We start from the raw sequence: 18,759 nt of genomic DNA on the forward strand, positions 1-18,759 counted from the left end.
CAGGAGAAATCAACATGAACATCCAGAAAAAAGTAAATTTCAGGTGGTGATTGACGGTGGTTCCTGCTAATAAGAAAACACAAGCATTCTGCCTGTTTGGCACAGCGGAAGCCGGAAGCGGCTCCGCTGTGCATTATTTTTTTTTTTTAAATTTTTTATGTGGGTCCCATAAATGATTACACTTTTATTATTTTTTTAATAAAGGTGGGCCCACATGTATTACAATATTACTTTTTTTTACTTTTTTATTAATATTTACAACATTATTTTTTATTTTAAAAATTTTTAACTTACCACATTATCTTAATTAATTTTACATAAATAATTATTATAATATTTAAAATATTTAAATTTTATACGTAATATTAATTTTATTAGTAAATTACATTTAATAAATTAAATGTAAGATTAATAAAAATAAAAAATTATTATAAAATCATTATATTTAATATTTAATAAAAATAATTATTTTATTAGTTTTATTAATAAAATTATCTTTATTATATTAAATTTAATAACAAAATTTGATATAAAAATTATAAAATCTAATATTATAATACTTTAATTCAACAGCATTTCAGCTAGCGTCAATTTTTAATTCGCCAAACACCTCACAGCATATTTCACAGCTTTAAGCTCAGCATATTTTTCACAGCATTTCCGTTAGCATTGAAAATTCAGTTTTCCGCTCTGCCAAACAGAGCCTTGGTGTAACAAGATACCAAATAAGTTTAAAAGTCACAACATTGCCTTTCATACACGTCAACGAACAGCATGGCCGTGCAAAACTGTTCCAAGTCTGACTCTATCCCGTTCAGAAAACATATACTTCTAAATATCTCTATTTCGAAAAGCATGAAATCCATTAAGCATCATCAAATGACAATTATTCAAACACTTAAATCTGTTACATGAGATGCCCACATTACATGAAGCTTTTGCAGGCAGGTCCCTTGGAAAGATCAAGGCGAACTTCCATCCCATGATGCATGTCTACTGGCACGAAAGTTTCAGATTCACGAGGATCTGTAGATAGGAAGGATGGAATGATATTCTCAACAAAGCCACCAAAAACAAAATAATAAATGGTTTCCTTGTTTATTTAACATGACTTTTTTAAAAGGAAAAACATATATGTCAACAAATAGGGTCCTAAGAGGGTGCCTCCCATTTATAATCATCTACAAGAAACCAGTAAACAGTGGCCAATGGCCATACGGTAGCAAAAGAAACCAAATCTATCATTTATATTCAATATATAAAAACAAAACCCAACCTCTTTATTCAACACCTAAGCCACAAAGGTTCAAGGAAAATAGCAAAGTATATAGTCGATTCTAAAGACATTTGTTTTGGTTTTAAATGGTTTCAGAATGACAATAATCATAACGAATAATCATGGTATGAACTTAACCTGTAACTCTCTAAAATCTAAGGAAAAGTATAACCTTCCTCATGGCTCATTAATCCATAAGGATGAAGGCTTCGAAAATAATGACTGTTAGAGATGTGTATTTTGTATATTTTTAGTATAGAAGGGTAGTATGGTCTTCTCTTCATTCTCTTGTCTATATACTCATGTATTACTCATTTGTTACACAATTTCATATCTATTATCATGGTATCGAGCTAAGTTTTTTTTCCTACAATTTTTTTTCGTGCGGCACTCTTCTCCGACGAGCTCCTCCCAGTGCGCCACTGTTCCCAGCTCTCTCAGCACAGCTCCGGCGAGATCTCGACAGATCTCTGCTGTCTGCCGACCAGCACTGCCCAGTTCAGTCCAGCTCCGGCGAGATCTCTGCTGCCGACCAGCACTGCCCAGTTCTCTGCCGACCAGCTTTGGTCCACTCTGCCAACCCAGCTGCCAGCTCCCACCTCCGATCTCTCAGCTTCTGGCGAGCTTCTTCTAGTGCGCCTCTACTCTCATCTCTCTCAGCCCAGTTCTCTGCCGACCAGCACTGTCCAGATCGGTGCTCTCTGCCTCGTTTGGTCCACTCTGCCAACCCAGCCAGATCAGTTTTTTTTTTATCTTCTGACATTGCAGTTTGGCCCTCCATATTTCTGAAATTGCAATTTGGTCCCTCCAGCTTTCTGACATTGCAGTTTGATCCCTCCAGCTTTCTGACATTGTAGTTTGGCCCTCCATATTTCTGAAATTGCAGTTTGGTCCCTCCAGCTTTCTGACATTGCAGTTTGGTCCCTCCAGCTTTCTGACATTGCAGTTTAGTCCCTACAGATTTTTTTTTAAATTGTAGTTTGTATTGATGGCAACTCTTGGTGCTGATTTTCCACCTTTGCCGGGGACTGGTTCCTCTGCCACTCGGTCTTTGTCGACCTCGGCTGCATCATCGATGACCGTTGGTTTGACCACCCTTGACCTTCCTCGGGATTTTCTTCCCACTTCGACTGATTTTCGGCTCACTTCAGTCGGTGACTGGCCTACTTGGAGTGCCACGGTTCGTAATGCCTTGTTTGGCCGAGGGCTCTTATCTTATCTCACAGATGGTCCACCTGCTGATGGTTCTGATGATGTTTTAACTGCTTGGACTCTTCGAACTAACCGGGTCTCCAGTTATCTGATTGAGTCTCTCGACCCGGCTCTCCGTCCTGATCTAGTTACTCAAGCTGCCCATGTTGTTTGGAGATCTCTTACTGCTCGTTTTGTTGAGCGCAGTGGGGCTCGTCAGTATTCACTTCTCACTCAGGCTGCTACTGCTCGTCAGGATGATCGGTCTATTCAGCAGTTCTATCACCACATGCGTGGTTTTTGGCGTGAGTTGGAGGTTTTTCTCCCTGCTGGCAGTCATATTGCTGCTGATGTGATTTTTTGGGATATGCGTCACATGTACGAGTTTCTGATGGCTCTCCGCCCCGAGTTTGGTCCTCTGGTTGGTCAGCTTATACATCGCGACCCCCCTCCCAGCCTCGAGACTGCAGTTGCTGAGTTAGTCGCCGAGGAGACTCGTCTTCGCCTACTAGGTGGGGTCAAGTCTACTCCTGCACCCTCTAGTTTCTCCGGTGTTCTTGCTGCAGCTCCCTCTGGTGTTTCCACAGCTCCCTCTGGTCGTCCTACTTGCCCTCATTGCATGCGGCCAGGTCATACTATAGATGACTGTTGGAAGCTCCACCCCGAGCGTCGTGTTGGACCTCGTGGCCGCGGCCGCCGTGCCTCCACTTCCACTGTTGCGGCTATTACTCATGCACTTCCTTCTCCTGCTCCTGCTCCTGCTCCTGCTCTTGCTTTGCCTCAGATTGATATTCAGCAATTTCAGCAGTTCCAGCAGTTCCAGCAGTATCAGCAGCGTCTTGAGCAGATGACTACTTCTTCTAGCACTGGTAGCACTCCTGCACCCTCTGCTTTCTCAGCCACTGGTATGTCTAGTACTTGGATTTTTGACTCTGGGGCCTCTCATCATATGACCTCTGATGCCTCACTGTTGACTGATTGTAGTCCCGCACCTCCTATTCCCTCTATTTACACTGCTGATGGTTCTCCATTGAGAGTTTCTCAGGCTGGCTCTATTACTACTACCTCAGAGCCCTCAGGCCATCTCTCTCTACCCTCTGTTCTTCATGCTCCTCAATTGAGCATGAACCTTATTTCTGTTGGTGGTATATGTGATTTTGGCTATGATGTTTTATTCACACCCTCTTCTTGTCGTGTGCAGGATCCGTCTACCAACCGGGTGATTGGCAGTGGTCGTAGAGTGGGTGGCCTCTATCATCTCCAGTCCCTCCACATTCCCTCCTCGCGTCCCAGTTTTTGTGGTCTTGCCTCTCCTACTCCTGATATCTGGCATAGACGATTAGGTCATATTTCTGAATCGCGACTGAAGAGTCTCTCCCTGTCTGGTGCTCTCGGTCGTGGTCCTTTTTCTGCTTTGAGTCCTTGTCTTGGTTGTAAGCTTGCTAAAGCTACAGCACTCCCCTTTTCCCCCAGTGTATCCCAAACTTCTAGTGTTTTTGATCTATTACATTCAGATATTTGGGGCCCTGCACCTCTCCCTTCTATTTGTGGTTATCGTTATTATGTTTCCTTTATTGATGACTTTACTCGCTATACTTGGGTCTATCTCTTACAACATCGCTCTGAGATTCTCTCTGTGTATGAGCACTTTACCACTATGATTTTCACCCAGTTCGGTCGTCGCATCAAGAGGCTTCGCTCTGATTGTGCTCTTGAGTACTTGTCTTCTAGTATGCGCTCATTGCTCTCCTCTCACGGTACCATTTTTCAACACTCATGTCCTCACACACATGAGCAGAATGGTGTTGCTGAGAGGAAGCATCGACACATTCTAGAGACTACTCGGGCACTTCTACTTTCGGCTTCTGTGCCTCGTTCTTACTGGGCTGAGGCTGTTCTCACTTCAGTCAATCTTATCAACATTACTCCCTCTTCAGTTCTCCCTGATCGTATCTCTCCTCATGAGCGGCTCTTCCGCTCCCCACCTGACTACTCTCGTCTTCGCACATTTGGCTGCACTTGTTTTGTCCTATTACCTCCTCCTGAGCGTTCCAAATTGTCTCCTGTTTCTGTCAAATGTGTTCTCCTCGGTATCAGTGCTGAACACAAGGGTTATCGTTGCTACGATCCCTTGACTCGGCGCGTCCGTATCTCTCGTCATGTCTCCTTTCTTGAGGATGTTCCTTATTTCTTCTCGACATCTCAGGATCTTACCTTTCTTACGCTTCCGCCTTTACCCACTCCTGAAATTTCTACTCTCTCTCCTCCTATTTCTTCTACCTCCATTCTAGATATTTCAATCTTTTCCACTCCCTCGGATTCTACTCCTACTGAGCCTAATCCTCCATCTTCCTCGTCCTCTGTTGGCCCTGATCACGTTCCCCCTGTACCTGATCCTCCATCTCCATCTTCATCATCGTCCTCGACTGATATTGTTCCTCCTCCTCCTTCATCTGGTATTACTCCTTATCCTCTTCACTACACCCGTGATCTTGACTATGTCCCATCTTCTAGTTTTGATACTACCTCATCCTCCTCGATCACTTGTCCATCATCTGCTAGTACGGATCCTCCTGCACCTCGCTATCCTCAGCGCGAGCGACGTCCTGTGGAGAGGTATGGTTATAGTTCTGTTTCCACTTATGCTCCACAGTTTACTGCTTTTCTTACTGCTCTTCATTCGGAGTCTGAGCCTAGTACATACAGTGAGGCATCTCAGTCCGTTCAGTGGCAGCAGGCTATGGCTGAGGAGTTTGAGGCTTTTAGGGAGACTCGGACTTGGGATGTGGTTCCTCTTCCTGTTGGTGTTAGGCCTATTGGCTGCAAATGGATTTACCGGGTCAAGCGTCGACCTGATGGGTCCATTGAGCGCTATAAGGCGCGTCTTGTAGCTAGAGGTTTTTCTCAGGTGCATGGTATTGATTATGATGAGACCTTTGCTCCAGTTGCTCAGATGACTACAGTTCGCACTTTATTGGCAGTTGCGGCAGTTAGTCAATGGCCTCTTCTTCAGATGGATGTGAAGAATGCCTTTCTCAATGGTGATCTCTCAGAAATTGTTTACATGCAACCCCCTCCTGGACTTCGGACTCCTCCTCAGCATGTTTGTCGCCTTCGTCGGGCTATCTATGGTCTCAAACAAGCCCCTCGGGCTTGGTTTGAGCGTTTTCGTCAGGTGGTGACTCAGGCTGGATTTACTGAGAGTTCTCAGGATCACTCTCTATTTGTTCGGTCATCCCCTCAGGGGCGGGCGATTCTGCTGTTGTATGTGGATGATATGATCATTACAGGTGATGATACCGCTACCATACAGTATCTTCAGCGACACCTTCAGTCTCAGTTTCGGATGAAAGATCTTGGTTCTCTCAGGTATTTTCTTGGTATTGAGATTACTCGTTCTGATCATGGCATTCTGCTGTCCCAACAGAAGTATCTCTCTGACATCCTCAGTCGGGCTGCTCTCTCAGATACTCGCAGTGTTGACACTCCTCTTGAGCTTAATGTGAAGCTCCGTCCGACTGATGGTCAGCCTCTTCCTGATCCGACTCGCTACAGGCAGATTGTTGGTCAGCTTGTGTACCTATGCATCACTCGTCCGGATATTGCTCATGCTGTGAGTATTGTGAGTCAGTTTATGTCTGCTCCCAGCTCAGTTCACTATGGTGCTCTCCTTCGGATTCTTAGGTATCTCAGTGGGACTATGACTAGGTCCTTGTACTTATCATCATCCTCGCCTCTCACTCTTCAGGCATACTCAGATGCTGATTGGGCAGGTGATCCTACTTCTCGTCGCTCTATTACAGGCTACTGTGTGTTTCTTGGTGACTCTCTCATCTCTTGGCGCAGCAAGAAACAGAATGTAGTCTCTCTTTCTAGCACGGAGGCGGAATATCGTGCCATGGCCACTACGGCTAAGGAGATTGTTCATCTACGTCGTCTCCTTAGTCACTTGGGTGTCCATATTTCTGGACCCACACCGATGCATTGTGACAACAGGAGTGCTATCCATATTGCCAGCAACCCTGTTTTTCACGAGAGGACGAAACACATTGAGATTGATTGTCACTTTGTTCGTGAGCAGTTTCTATCGGATGTTCTCTCCTTGCCTTTCACTTATTCTGTTGCACAGTTGGCGGATTTCTTCACGAAGTCTCACACTGTTTCTCGTCATCAGCTTCTTATTGGCAAACTCTCGGTGTTTGACCCACCTTGAGTTTGAGGGGGGTGTTAGAGATGTGTATTTTGTATATTTTTAGTATAGAAGGGTAGTATGGTCTTCTCTTCATTCTCTTGTCTATATACTCATGTATTACTCATTTGTTACACAATTTCATATCTATTATCAATGACTTTGAAAATGTAAGTCATTCAAGAATCCTGACTAATCATTGGCAATTGGCAAGATGTTTATAGGGAAATGAAACTGTAGAGAGATTTTTTTCTATAACATAAAAGTGATCTTGTTACCATTCAGATAATACTCGAAACCGAAATCCTCCATCTCCCCTGTAGCAGCCTCCAAACCTAGGAAGGAAGATGGGATGGCCCCAGGAGGCCTTCGGAATCTGCAAATAGATTCAAAAGGATAAATTAGATAAAATAATTAAGTATCACATTTGCAAAAATGCCAACTACAAAAGCTAGAAAAACAAAACAAAACAAAAAAAATAGTTCACAGAAAAACTGGGAACAGAAGGACATAACACATCCAAATGATTTTGAAAAAAAAAAGAAAGGCAGGAGCAATAGTTTGACTATCACGAATATTGAGCAGCAAATTGCAGAGAACACCATGGTAATGGTTTTGAAAATAAAATGACAGCATTGCGGTTAAAAATCTTCAGAAAAGCTGGTTGTAAAGGACTCCCCAAAGCCAATGTTAGCACCTTCAAACCAAGATATAATCTAAAATTTATCATGAAATTAACACAAGTGCTCTGGATATAGGTAAAAAATACACAAACCATCACTTTTTAAAAATTTATCAATACCCCCTACTGTCAGATTCAATAAGATAGACTGTAAGAGCAAATAAGACCCTTAATTAACTTTAATTGCTGATACTATGAAAAGATAAGGAGCAGGCCACCACAAGTATGGATTGGCCAAAAGCAATTGCTAGTCTTTTTCTTTGAAAGAACAGCAGTTGCTTATACATGCTTCAAAAGTGAAGACTTAATCAAGCCTAGAATCTATTTTACTTGTAGCTCTAAAGCAAAACTTCATCAAGCATTGTTCAAAAAAATCATCAAGTCGTATGGAGTAATAAAGTTCAAAATCATAGAAAATAAATTAAATAAAAGGCCTCAAATTCATACTTTGAAAGAACTTGCTTGTCCAGATCCATCTTCAAGGGGAAAGCTGATCCATAGGTATTTGCAAGGATTTGTCTCTTCATGTCTTCTTTATTCTTCAGTATCTAAACCACACAAAAAAAGCCAGAGAAATTAGAGAGTTCAAGCCAAAACTTGAATCCAACTCATACAGATTTTCAATCTAATTCTGGCATTCCATTTAGGTTTTTTTTCATACAAGTAAATAGATTACGAAATTAAACTACGAACCCCCAATATCAAAGCAGAAAACTTTCATTCTCCACTTGATTATAGCTCACTTTCTCGGGAGCCAAAAAAAAAAAGAAAAGAAATAAGAGAGAATCAAAGAGAGTTTACAGTTCCATATGCGACTTCGAGAGGATGACTTCCGACGATGTCGCTCTTCACTCCGTTAAGGCCGAAACGAAGCGCATCGTTTTGGATCCCACCGACTTCGTGTGCTATGGTCTTTGAAGCTTCCATTATCGAGATTTTACTTCGTCTTCTGCTGCTGCTGTTTCTCTGCGAGCTTCAGAGTGGCTTTGTGGACAAGGCAGGTTAATCGAGCTTACAAAAGGACGGGGCCGCCTCTATGCCGAGTCGGATATGAACGCACAAGATTTTTTGTTAGATTTCGTGGTGAATCTGAACCGTTAAAAATAATAAGGGCGAAATTCATGGGCTGCTTTATGATTTTATTACTTGAAAATAGGTTGCAATTGCACCAAACCTTAATTGAGCGATTCTAGCATGAAGCATCAGCTCGATTAGCCTAGGTTTGAGTTTGAATTTTACTTTTTGTAAGTGAACATGTTGTGCATTAGTAAAATTATAATGGTGCAACCTAAATGTCACATATTCAATCCTTCAAAATTACGAGTAACTCCTATATTCTTGTATGTCTCCGATCTCCTATCCGCGAGACTCTTATCTATATTCTTTTCAAGTTTTAGCATTTGAAGGGAAAATAAGACTCGAAAAAGTTATTTGTCCTAACATCATGGATAATTGGGATCCAAATTACTAGGACAAATGGTAGGGCTGAAAAAGACTACTATTTGTACCTTTTAATCATCTCCTTTCATAAATCTTTGTCTGTTTCGTCTTTTTCTTTTTTTAAAGAAAAAAATGACATTAAAATGAAAAGGAATAGTTAAGGTCCGGCATGAATAGTCCAGCAAACCAAAAATTCCTTGATCTCTAAGCTACAGCCTGAAAACCCAACGTAAGATGAACATTAAAAATATGTAGTGAACTCATCCTCAGAAACTATGAGTTTGTCACTTACGTGAACATTTGAGCTCGATTACGAGAGAGTTGAGGCCTCTTGATTGGGGAGAGTATCAAGTTCCTCAAGGTCATTGAGGGGTTAGCAGAACCAGCTCCAAAAGCAGGAGCACCAGCCCTTTTGTTTCCTGCATCCATTGGAATGGCTGATTGATTTACTGGAGAGCCAGCAGAGATGCCAAATGAACCAGAATTGGAATTGTTCTGCCTTGCTGGCCGCACATCCTCTCTGAGTCCTGGAGTTTGAGGAGAGAAAACCGACCAATCTGCAACAAATAAGTCAATTGGTTTTTGGAAGCATTTAAGCAAAATCAGGTCATGTAGCTAAGCTCAACATCGTATTTTTGAAATGTTTTTTAAGTTCTACAGACTTCTGGCATTTGAAACGAAGCTACTTCAAATTTTACACTGCGAAAAAAGGTTGCAAATCTCTTTTTGCTACTATGTAAAGAGAAAAGAATACCTTTCCGTATAGGGTCTCTGTTATCCTTCACAACAGGAGCTGGGTTTGCAAAAAAATCAGGCTCATTTCTTGTATAGAAATTACTTGAAGGCTGGATTGCTGATCGTTTCATCGACTCAAACTCACACCTCAATTGGTCATACATTTCGTCTACTTTTCTCTTCTGCCTGGCATCAAAATTTTGTTTTGCTCTTTTTGTCAAAAACCAAACACATAATCGGCTTCAGGAAGGAAAGAAAAAAAAAAAAAGGGTGTCTGAAATAAGACCGACCTGGACTTCTCTGCGAACTTATCTTGGAGCTCCTGCTTATCCATTGACAAACTCTCGATCTCTTTTTCCATCATCTGACATCTTTTGCCCATTTTCTGATATGCAGTATGCACCTGCTCTAGTTTTTCTGTGAACTTCTCTTGCATTACCTCGCATTTCTGATGGCACTGAGCGACAATTCTGTTCATCTTATACTGCATCTCTAGTTCCTTTTGTCCAATATAAAACATCACACTTCTGTATGCACTTTTCATCACTGTGTTTGCTCAAGGAATAAACACAAGAAAGACAAATTTTAAGAAGAGAATTCCTTCATTTTGGTTTGGCAACTCTCTCAATGACAGAAATATCACAGACTCATCAGTACATTTGTTTTATTATAGATATTAATATAACATTCTGTGCTAGGAATATTCTACTCTAATTAGTAATTGGTGATGTTGGAGCAAGAATTACATAATGGAATAACAAAATTCACAAGTACAATCTGAAGGATACATATTTGTGGAGACACTCCAGCCATGACCATCTGCACAAAGATGCATCATGAACATTATCATATAGAAACACAAAAAAGCAGCTGTGTTTTTTGAAGGAGAACAAAAGACAAGGGGCCATGATGCGGATATCGTCACAAAAAATGGATAACTGGAACCTGCAGTGTTTGATTTTATACACGAATAATGGCTTACATTTATCCATTTATCATTTGGATTGATGTCCACAGGTTTCATGAGGCTGAAACAGAATATTATAGTAGGGTAAGCCACAATGAGATCAACAGTACTCACTAGAAGTATCAAACAGCTAACAAAAGCTTTGCAGTATACTTGTGCATATTCCATATCTCCAATAAAAAAGGCACATTCACTCACACAGCAGCATGTGCTCATGAATCCATCATGTTTTAGACTACTGGTTAATATTAGGAATAAAATATTATGTTGGCGGTTGATACAAAAGTATGAGCAGTTACTCATTAGAAACTATTACCTGTTAAGAAATCAAAATTTAAGTGAACTTACATCTATCCATGTACTTTCATAAAAGTAAAAGCCCACTGCTTGAAGAATGGTGACCTCAAGAAACATCACTGGAAGTTATTACCTCTGAGAAAGCACTTGATCGCAAATGGGACACGCTGCATCATTGCTGAGGATCTTGCTGGCATCTTCAGTGCCTTTTTACATTGTCAAGGAATTTATACAAATGCAATTTGGAAGTAAAGGGAAAGGAAACATAAAAGGTAAACAACTGCAGAGAAAGAAACACAGCATGCACTTGGATACATAAGAGGTGACCACAGGTTGTCGAAATGGCCCGCCCTTCCAATTCTCTCCAGCACGCATTGCATCTCATCTCAGCCTTCAACGATAGTCCTTAATCCATCGTATTTTTGGACATCACAACCAGATCTGACAGAATTATTTCACAGTTTACATGCATCTTTCATCAAGTAAGAGTGCTAATATTTGTTCCCACATGGACTGGAAAGAAGTTATCATTCTTGTTATACTTGCAATAATTAGAGTTTTTAACCATCCCCCTGTGAATCATGTTGGAGATATCTATGATTCTATAGGCAATAACTCCACCAATTGCAATCATAGCTCATTCAAAAGAGCATAAAGTTTCCTTATTGGCATGGCAAAATTCACACTTAGCTAAGCATCCCAAATTAACATTGTGAAAACACATTTGAGACTCAGACTGACTCGTCTACATGCGTGAGTTCAGGATATTGCCTGGCAAAAACATACTTTGTGAATCCATATGATAAGTATCAAGAGAATTCGCACAAGATATCACAGAAAAAGGAAAAACAAGCAAGCAAATAAGCAAATTGCATTGTCAGTGACAGACAGGAAGTAAATTGAATGCATATTGAAGATACCTCTATCATGGTGCGAAGGAATCAGTAAGAAAGAAAGGAAGTTGTTACTGTAATTCCACTAAAGAACATTAAAGCTTTCGCATCAGGGTAATCTTGTCTTGAATTACTAGATAACAATCCTAATAAATCTAAAAAGAAAATTGAGAAATCCACAAAAAGCTTTTGGTACGAGGTCACACAGCTACGTCAGGTCAAATTCAAAGGAAAATACAATTTTCTAGGACCCAAACTGAAACACAATAGATTCCGATCTCCAATCTTTTTCTTCTACTACATTTTCAGCAACTGAAACAGAGAGAACGCCATAGGAACAAAGCTTTTCCGTTACCTAAAAATCGAAACTGAATTTCTTCGCAAAACCTCGATCGCGGTCAAAATATCGCTGCAAACTCTAAAAATTGCAAAAGACAAAGTCATTAAATGCAAGAAACAAGACATTAACTTCATTTCGTATAAAAATTGGAGAAGAATTCCATAGGAACCGAAGCTGCCTACCTTCTGAGTAGCCTATCGAGAAAGTTATGTTTCCAAATCAAAGCCAGAGAGAGGGAGAGATGGCGCGGCTTTCACTGATTTTTCAAAAATCGAATCAGAAATTCTATATTAAAGACGTTTACGATTCAACGGGTGTAATACGGCACCGTGTTGTAGTTATTATCATTCCATTAATTACTCCTTTTTTAATATCAAAATGACAAAATCTACATGATAAACCCTAATCGAAAGTACATAAACGACCCCAACTTAAATCGGTAGAAGCATGTAAAGAGAGATGTAGAGGGAGAAAATCAGGAACAGTTCAGACAACACTAATGTGCGATATAGAAATTTTCAATTCGAGCCTCCTCTCTTATAGGGGAGGCAAAACTATGTTTGGTCTAAATGGTTGAATTCGTTCGACCCAGATTAAATCAAGTTTAGACATCAGTTATGTGTCACAAATCTACGTCTAAACACAAAAAATTTGTCCGATTTAAAATAGAGTCAAGGGTCCAAACACATAAATGTTGTTCGATTTATTTGTTCGGACCCTAGTTATTGTCCGAATTTAAACTAATTCGGGTTTGTTCGATTAAGTACGTCCTAAATCCAATAAAAATTAGGGTATGTGAACATGTAAAGGGCAATCCAGTAATTGCAGAACACAAAATATTAATAATTAAATATAAGATCGGGAAGACCATCGCTGTTTGTTCTCTTCTTCGCGAGCGAGAGAGGAGCTTCGAAAAGGAAGGCAGGAAGCTGAATAAAGATCACTAATTGCTGCAAATCAAGAATAACAGAAATTATTATTGGTTCGGTGTCATTTATCCAAGTTGAGACGAAAAACATCAAGCTAGGAATGAATTTCAAAGTTTATCTCATATCAGGAAGGTCGTTCTTGGAAGATTTGTTTTGGGACTGATCTTGTACTTCAGGTAAGGATTTGCTAACTTCTGCGATGTTATTTGAGCTGCATGTAGTTCGTATGAAAGAATCAAAGCTGAATTGGGCAAAGATATGAAGGTATATGATGGTTAGGGTTTATATTTGGTGAAAATTATGCTTTAACAACACCAAAGAGAAAATTTTCTTCATCAGGCTGAAATTCATGGTGATAGAACATTTATTTATGTAAGCAATTGGGGGTTTTTGAAGGTTGTGTTTAGGGACAAGGAAAATTTAGTTGGAGATGAAAAAGATGGATGGTTAGGGTTTGATGTGGGGAATTATCCTTTAGCAGCACCAAAATTGATTTTGTATTGTTATTCGAAACTAAAATTTTCTTGATCAAGCTGAGATTCATGGTGATAGCAAAATTATATTTGTAAGCAATTGGGGATTTTGTTTAGGGACTGAAAATTGAGTTGGAGATGAAGAAAAATGGATGATTTGCATCTGATATTTGTGTTTCAGAACACAAAATATATGTTTTGGGACGAAATCACTCAATATTTCTAGGATGGAGTGAAATAGTACTTAATTGCATCTATTACAACATGTTTGGTGAGATTATATGTTGTATGGGTTGTTAGAAACTGATATGTGGTGTACCTAATCTTTTAGGCGAAAAGCAAGTACAGAGTACATGTTTGGAAAGCGCCTGTAGAAGCTTGACAAACTGTTGTAAAGGGTGAGTGGTATTTCATTTCTTGTAAAATAAAGTGGTATGATATAAAGTCATATATATACTTGTGAAACCTGTTGAAATTTTGTGTTAAGCTAAGCACACATGATGCTATATTGTGAGCTATGGATATTCCATAAAGTTATTGCTGAAAAGTTTTCTTTAAGAATTGATTCACTATATATATATATATATATATATATATTGATGTTTTGAACATGTGTGGCACCCGTATCTGTACTCTTGATGTTGGACGAATGTTTCTAAGATAGAAAAGGTCTTTGAGCTGCATTCAGTGTATGTGTTGCCTTGTGTTGTACATTGAGTATGTTAATTCGATGATATTGTGCAATTGAGCATCACCCATGGTACTTGATCTTTTGCAAGGATTGTTGTCGTTTCATGGTTGCAAAGGAAAGTACTAGACTTCCAGGGATTTCAATTTTTTGGTTTCAAATTTCGATTCATTATACTCCCATTGCTCTAACTTGGCAGAGTACTTGAAGTTTCAAGCGCGTTATTCTTTTGAGTACAGAATAATGATATGCGAGGAACCTTGAAGTGAACTTGAATTTTATGCATCTGTAGTCAATTTGGTGGGAAGGCAGGGTTTCACGATGAACTTGGGCTGTTCTTTCAGGATAGACAAAGGATACAAGATGCTGATCTTGTATATCTTTATCACTTTATGTACATTAAAATTGTTTAATGGAGCAGATTAAATAGGATGATGCATCCCTGTTCCATCTTTGGTTCTTGGAAAGAAATTGGGGGAGAAGGGTAGTGAAATATGTTCTTAATAAAAGGGGCTAACTAGAAGCACCTTTGTAGTTTTGAGCATTGCCACTGTTGCTTTCTGAGGATGGACAAAACTAGCTAAACTGCGAAGGTTTTAGGATTTTTTATCTTTGCAATGGGCTTGCAGTTCTGTGAAAAAATTCTGCTGAATATAATTGCGCAGATACAACATGGGATGTTTGACTGAGATAGTATGGAAGAAGATGGGAGCTTTGTTGTATGTATTTTTATGGTGAAGATAACCCTTTCCCCCTTCCCCCCTTTTAATATGCAGCAGAAGGTTAAGATGCGGTTAGACCCCACTTTTCGGAATGATTATAGTTTTAGCCCCAAGGTTGCAATGCAATGCTAAAGTTAAGTTCGCTTGATGTGGCAATCAGAAAGATCTCAAGGTCAATTTGGTCTGTTGGGCGATTGCCTTTTAGTCACAACATCACTTCTATAATAAACTGAGCTGGAAAAGTAAGTCATGGTTGGATCCCACTTGTGTGATGGATAGATATGGCTACAAGGTGAGGTGAAGGGGTTCTGAATCAACTTGGAGGCGACATGTAGCTCGTTGCCCATTCTATCATTGATATGTAGCGTTTATGATATTATGTTTGGACTGGGTCCCTGCAGTGTTTTTCTTTGTGACTTCCGAAGTGCTTTGAAATATGCCTTATATGTGTTTATCCATATGGACAGATAATTCGCAGATTCAGGAAGTATTACTTGGATAGTAAATTTAGGATATCTGGCTGCTTATACTTGTGTACATGCTAATACAAATTTGGTAACTTTCCTGTATGTTAGCTTATTATGCTCTTGCAACAACTCTATTATGATTCTATGTTTCAATTTGGTATTCTTTCTAATATAATCAATGATTCTAATTCTTCTTTATAAGAAAAAAATACATCTGGTAAATATTTGTGTAATGTATCAGTGATCACAAACTTTTGGTTCATTTTGAAACTCTCATTTTTTATATTATTTAATTTTTTTGGAAGTGTTGATGGTATTTGTTTACTATTCGTGCATTATGTATATTTGTATGCCTTTTTCTTGTTTCTTTTAAATGTGTTTTGTTTTAAATTTTTGCAGATAGAGAGATTCATATGCTATGGAAATATCAAATGACTCAACTACCAAGAAGACAAAGAGATTGACTTCTGTTGTATGGAATCACTTTGAAAGGGTTAGAAAGGGTGACATCTGCTATGCTGTCTGCGTCCATTGTAACAAAAAACTCAGTGGATCAAGTAATAGTGGAACCACACATCTTAGGAATCACTTAATGCGATGTCTGAAAAGATCTAACATTGATGTGTCTCAACTGCAGGCTACAAAGAGAAAGAAAAAGGATAATACTGTTAGCCTTGTGAATATTAGCTTTGATGAAGGAGAAAGAAAAGATGAGTATATCAAGCCTCTAAATTTAAAGTTTGATCATGATCAGAAAAAGGATGAAGTTATCAATCTGGGATGTGGCAAGTTTGATCAACAGAGGAGTCAGCTCGATCTTGCCCGCATGATTATTGTACATGATTACCCATTAGCCATGGTTGATAACGTGGGATTTAAAGTATTTGTAAAAAATTTGCAGCCATTGTTTGATGTAGTGTCAAATGTTTCAGTAGAGCTTTCCTGCATGGAAATTTATGAGAAAGAGAAGCAAAAGATATATGAGTCAATTAGCAAATTGCATGGCAGAATTAACATTGCTGTTGAAATGTGGTCCTCAACCGAAAATGCCCAGTACATGTGTCTGACAGCACATTATATTGATGAGGACTGGACATTACAGAAGAAGATCCTGAATTTTGTCAAACTTGATTCTTCGCATACTGAAGACATGCTTTCAGAAGTAATTATCAAGTGCCTGATGGAATGGCATATTGAATACAAATTGTTTTCCATGACATTTGATGATTGTTTAACTGATGATGATATTGTCATTAGGATCAAGGACCGGATTTCTGAAAAAAGGCCCCATTTAAACAGCGGGCAATTATTTGATGTACGCTCTGCTGCTCATGGTTTGAATTTGATTGTTCAAGATGCCATGGATGCACTTCGAGAGGTGAATGAAAAAATTCGAGGAAGCATTAGATATGTCAAAAGTTCGCAAGTAAGGCAAGGAAAGTTCAATGAGATTGTCCAACAGCTGGGAATTAACTGTCAGAGAAGCTTGATTCTTGATTGTCCAACTCAATGGAACACAACATATCTGATGCTTGAAACAGCCTTGGAGTATAAGGCTGTTTTTAGTCTGTTGCAAGAGCATGAATCCTCCTACACAGCAGCTTTAACTGATTCCGAGTGGGAGTGGGCAAGTTCCATTACTAGTTATCTGAAATTATTTGTCGAAATTACAAATGGTTTATCAGGCAACAAATTTGCAACTGCGAATATATATTTTCCCGAGATTTGTCATGTCCACATCCAACTAATTGAGTGGTGCAAGAGTCCAGATGATTTTCTTCGTTCCCTGGCACTGAAGATGAAAACCAAGTTTGACAAGTATTGGAGCAAATGCATTTTGGCTTTGGCTGTGGCAGCTATTTTGGATCCCCGATTCAAAATGAGGTTGGTGGAATACTACTATTCTTTAATTTATGGCAGTACTTCTCTGGAGAAAATCAAGGAAGTTTCGGATGGTATTAGGGAACTTTTCGATGCATACTCTATCAGCTCAACATTGGTTGATCAAGGTTCTGCTTTACCTGGCAGCAGCTTACCTAGTACTGGTGTGGATTGTAGGGATAGATTAAAGGGCTTTGATAAATTTCTCCATGAGACTTCTCAAAATCAGAGTTTAATATCGGATTTGGACAAGTATCTGGAGGAACCAGTCTTCCCTCGCAATTGTGATTTCAACCTCCTAAATTGGTGGAAAGTTCACACACCAAGGTACCCTATCTTGTCGATGATGGCACGTGATGTTTTGGGTACTCCCATGTCAACTCTGGCACCAGATTGGGCATTCAATGCTGGTGGAAGAGTGCTTGATTGTCGAAGTTCGTTAAGTCCAGATACTCGACAGGCTTTGATATGTGCACGAGATTGGTTGCGGATTGAAACACTGGGTATTGTCCTTGCATCCTCATTGTTTACTCTTCCAATCGATAATTTATCTTTAACATTTTATGTTTTTTACTTGTGCGTTTTCAGAACTCAATTCATCCGCTGCTCTTAGTTCTCTATGCTACATAGAAGCAGATTAATTGGTTCATGGTATGTTCCTCTCAATTCTTTCAGATAAATTTTAAAATCTGTCCCCATGTTAACCATCTGTTTATTTGTGCTTTGATGATCTAGTCATGCAAGGTTTGATCTGCTACCTCAACAACTGGGTCTTTCTCTTCAGTCTGGTGTAGGGTGGCATTGGATGAATCTACATTTCACTGTTTATGAAGAGAACCCTCTTCTACTTATGAAGGAGCCATTTACTTTTCAGTTTACAGAATATGGGCTTCCTAATGGAAAACTTGTTCCTGATGAAAATTTTAGATAAACCAAACTTATGAAGAAGGGTACCGTGCTTTATTTAATTTTTCTTTTGGTCATGACTTTTGCTTGCACAGTTGCTCTGTTATATGCTCCTTTAGCAAGTGGGGAAAGGCCTGCCCAAGGAATAAATCACAAAACTATTTTTGCATTATGTTTGGATTTCCAAGTTTCGTAAGTCAAGGGGTTCTGTCGGTTCTTCTATTAAGGGCAAACATGTATAGAGCATTGCAATGAAATGTTGGAGGAATAGAATACTCATGTTGATATTATGAAGGATTGATATATGATTGTTTTTCTTTAGGTTTTTGTTACAGTAGAACATACGGTATGGATAATAATGCTATCCTATATGTGAGAGAAATTAAGTCTTGCGCTAATAATTATAGATTATACATGAATTGCACTGCCCTGTTGCCCTCTAAAGGCAATTCTTATGTATCGAGTTTCCCTTTTTCTGGTTTTTGTTTCTGTGCGACTTCCCTTCGCGTCATTTTGTATGGGAAATCTTAAGACTAGATTCGACTCTGCTTGTTTTGTTATGCTGCTTCATATTTTGAAACTGTTATTTCCTATTGTCTGGTTACAACTTTAGGATCTGGTTATTCTAGTATGCAGGTGTTCTCGTCCCTGATTCATCATTTTTTTTTTTTGGGTTATGTGAC

At 39.3% G+C, this 18,759-nt stretch overlaps 4 protein-coding genes across 6 annotated transcripts; 2 read left to right on the plus strand and 2 right to left on the minus strand.

The window, feature by feature from the left end:
* Positions 1-705: 705 nt before the first annotated feature.
* On the minus strand, positions 706-8,298 carry LOC119987643 (cyclin-B1-2-like). Its single transcript, XM_038832558.1, has 4 exons — positions 8,140-8,298; positions 7,786-7,886; positions 6,935-7,032; positions 706-1,026 (listed from the first exon to the last, which is right to left on the minus strand). Exons 1-4 carry the CDS (start codon positions 8,263-8,265, stop codon positions 926-928), a joined length of 426 nt encoding a protein of 141 aa, XP_038688486.1. The 5' UTR covers positions 8,266-8,298; the 3' UTR covers positions 706-925.
* Positions 2,236-4,009, plus strand: LOC119987641. Its single transcript, XM_038832555.1, has 2 exons — positions 2,236-3,372; positions 3,669-4,009. Exons 1-2 carry the CDS (start codon positions 2,265-2,267, stop codon positions 3,704-3,706), a joined length of 1,146 nt encoding a protein of 381 aa, XP_038688483.1. The 5' UTR covers positions 2,236-2,264; the 3' UTR covers positions 3,707-4,009.
* A 218-nt stretch (positions 8,299-8,516) lies between the features above and the next one.
* On the minus strand, positions 8,517-12,284 carry LOC119987642 (E3 ubiquitin-protein ligase CCNB1IP1 homolog). 2 transcript variants are annotated; one of them, XM_038832557.1, is made up of 9 exons: positions 12,193-12,284; positions 12,026-12,088; positions 11,093-11,218; positions 10,911-10,983; positions 10,496-10,541; positions 10,302-10,332; positions 9,804-10,059; positions 9,533-9,699; positions 8,517-9,305 (listed from the first exon to the last, which is right to left on the minus strand). In XM_038832557.1, the coding sequence occupies exons 3-9, from the start codon at positions 11,160-11,162 to the stop codon at positions 9,067-9,069; spliced, it is 882 nt and encodes a 293-aa protein (XP_038688485.1). In that variant the 5' UTR covers positions 11,163-11,218; positions 12,026-12,088; positions 12,193-12,284; the 3' UTR covers positions 8,517-9,066. The 2 variants fall into 2 exon arrangements, with proteins under 2 accessions (XP_038688485.1, XP_038688484.1); XM_038832556.1 differs by having other exon boundaries at positions 8,517-9,335.
* A 607-nt stretch (positions 12,285-12,891) lies between these two features.
* Positions 12,892-18,397, plus strand: LOC119989087 (zinc finger BED domain-containing protein RICESLEEPER 1-like). Of its 2 annotated transcripts, XM_038834389.1 has the most exons (5): positions 12,892-13,115; positions 13,744-13,810; positions 15,689-17,673; positions 17,759-17,821; positions 17,906-18,397. In XM_038834389.1, the coding sequence occupies exons 3-4, from the start codon at positions 15,708-15,710 to the stop codon at positions 17,809-17,811; spliced, it is 2,019 nt and encodes a 672-aa protein (XP_038690317.1). In that variant the 5' UTR covers positions 12,892-13,115; positions 13,744-13,810; positions 15,689-15,707; the 3' UTR covers positions 17,812-17,821; positions 17,906-18,397. The 2 variants fall into 2 exon arrangements, with proteins under 2 accessions (XP_038690317.1, XP_038690318.1); XM_038834390.1 differs by lacking the exon at positions 13,744-13,810.
* The last annotated feature ends 362 nt before the right edge of the window (positions 18,398-18,759 follow it).

The sequence above is a fragment of the Tripterygium wilfordii genome, chromosome 21 (genome assembly GCF_013401445.1).
Source record: "Tripterygium wilfordii isolate XIE 37 chromosome 21, ASM1340144v1, whole genome shotgun sequence".
Taxonomy (NCBI): Eukaryota; Viridiplantae; Streptophyta; class Magnoliopsida; order Celastrales; family Celastraceae; genus Tripterygium; species Tripterygium wilfordii.

Bases quoted from the DNA above. Each gene is read 5' to 3' on its own strand.
- LOC119987643 (XM_038832558.1), bottom strand. From the start codon at position 8,265: ATGGAAGCTTCAAAGACCATAGCACACGAAGTCGGTGGGATCCAAAAC. The intron at 7,887-8,139 runs GTAAACTCTCTT...TGTGTGGTTTAG, and splicing joins TCGAAGTCGCATATGGAACT to ATACTGAAGAATAAAGAAGA. The intron at 1,027-6,934 runs GTAACAAGATCA...TCCTATCTACAG, and splicing joins TTTCGAGTATTATCTGAATG to ATCCTCGTGAATCTGAAACT.
- LOC119989087 (XM_038834389.1), top strand. From the start codon at position 15,708: ATGGAAATATCAAATGACTCAACTACCAAGAAGACAAAGAGATTGACT. The intron at 17,674-17,758 runs GTATTGTCCTTG...GTGCGTTTTCAG, and splicing joins GTTGCGGATTGAAACACTGG to AACTCAATTCATCCGCTGCT.
- LOC119987642 (XM_038832556.1), bottom strand. From the start codon at position 11,162: ATGAGATGCAATGCGTGCTGGAGAGAATTGGAAGGGCGGGCCATTTCG. The intron at 10,984-11,092 runs GTATCCAAGTGC...CAATGTAAAAAG, and splicing joins AACCTGTGGTCACCTCTTAT to GCACTGAAGATGCCAGCAAG. The intron at 10,542-10,910 runs GTAATAACTTCC...ATTCTGTTTCAG, and splicing joins GATCAAGTGCTTTCTCAGAG to CCTCATGAAACCTGTGGACA.
- LOC119987641 (XM_038832555.1), top strand. From the start codon at position 2,265: ATGGCAACTCTTGGTGCTGATTTTCCACCTTTGCCGGGGACTGGTTCC. The intron at 3,373-3,668 runs GTATGTCTAGTA...TGTCGTGTGCAG, and splicing joins CTCTGCTTTCTCAGCCACTG to GATCCGTCTACCAACCGGGT.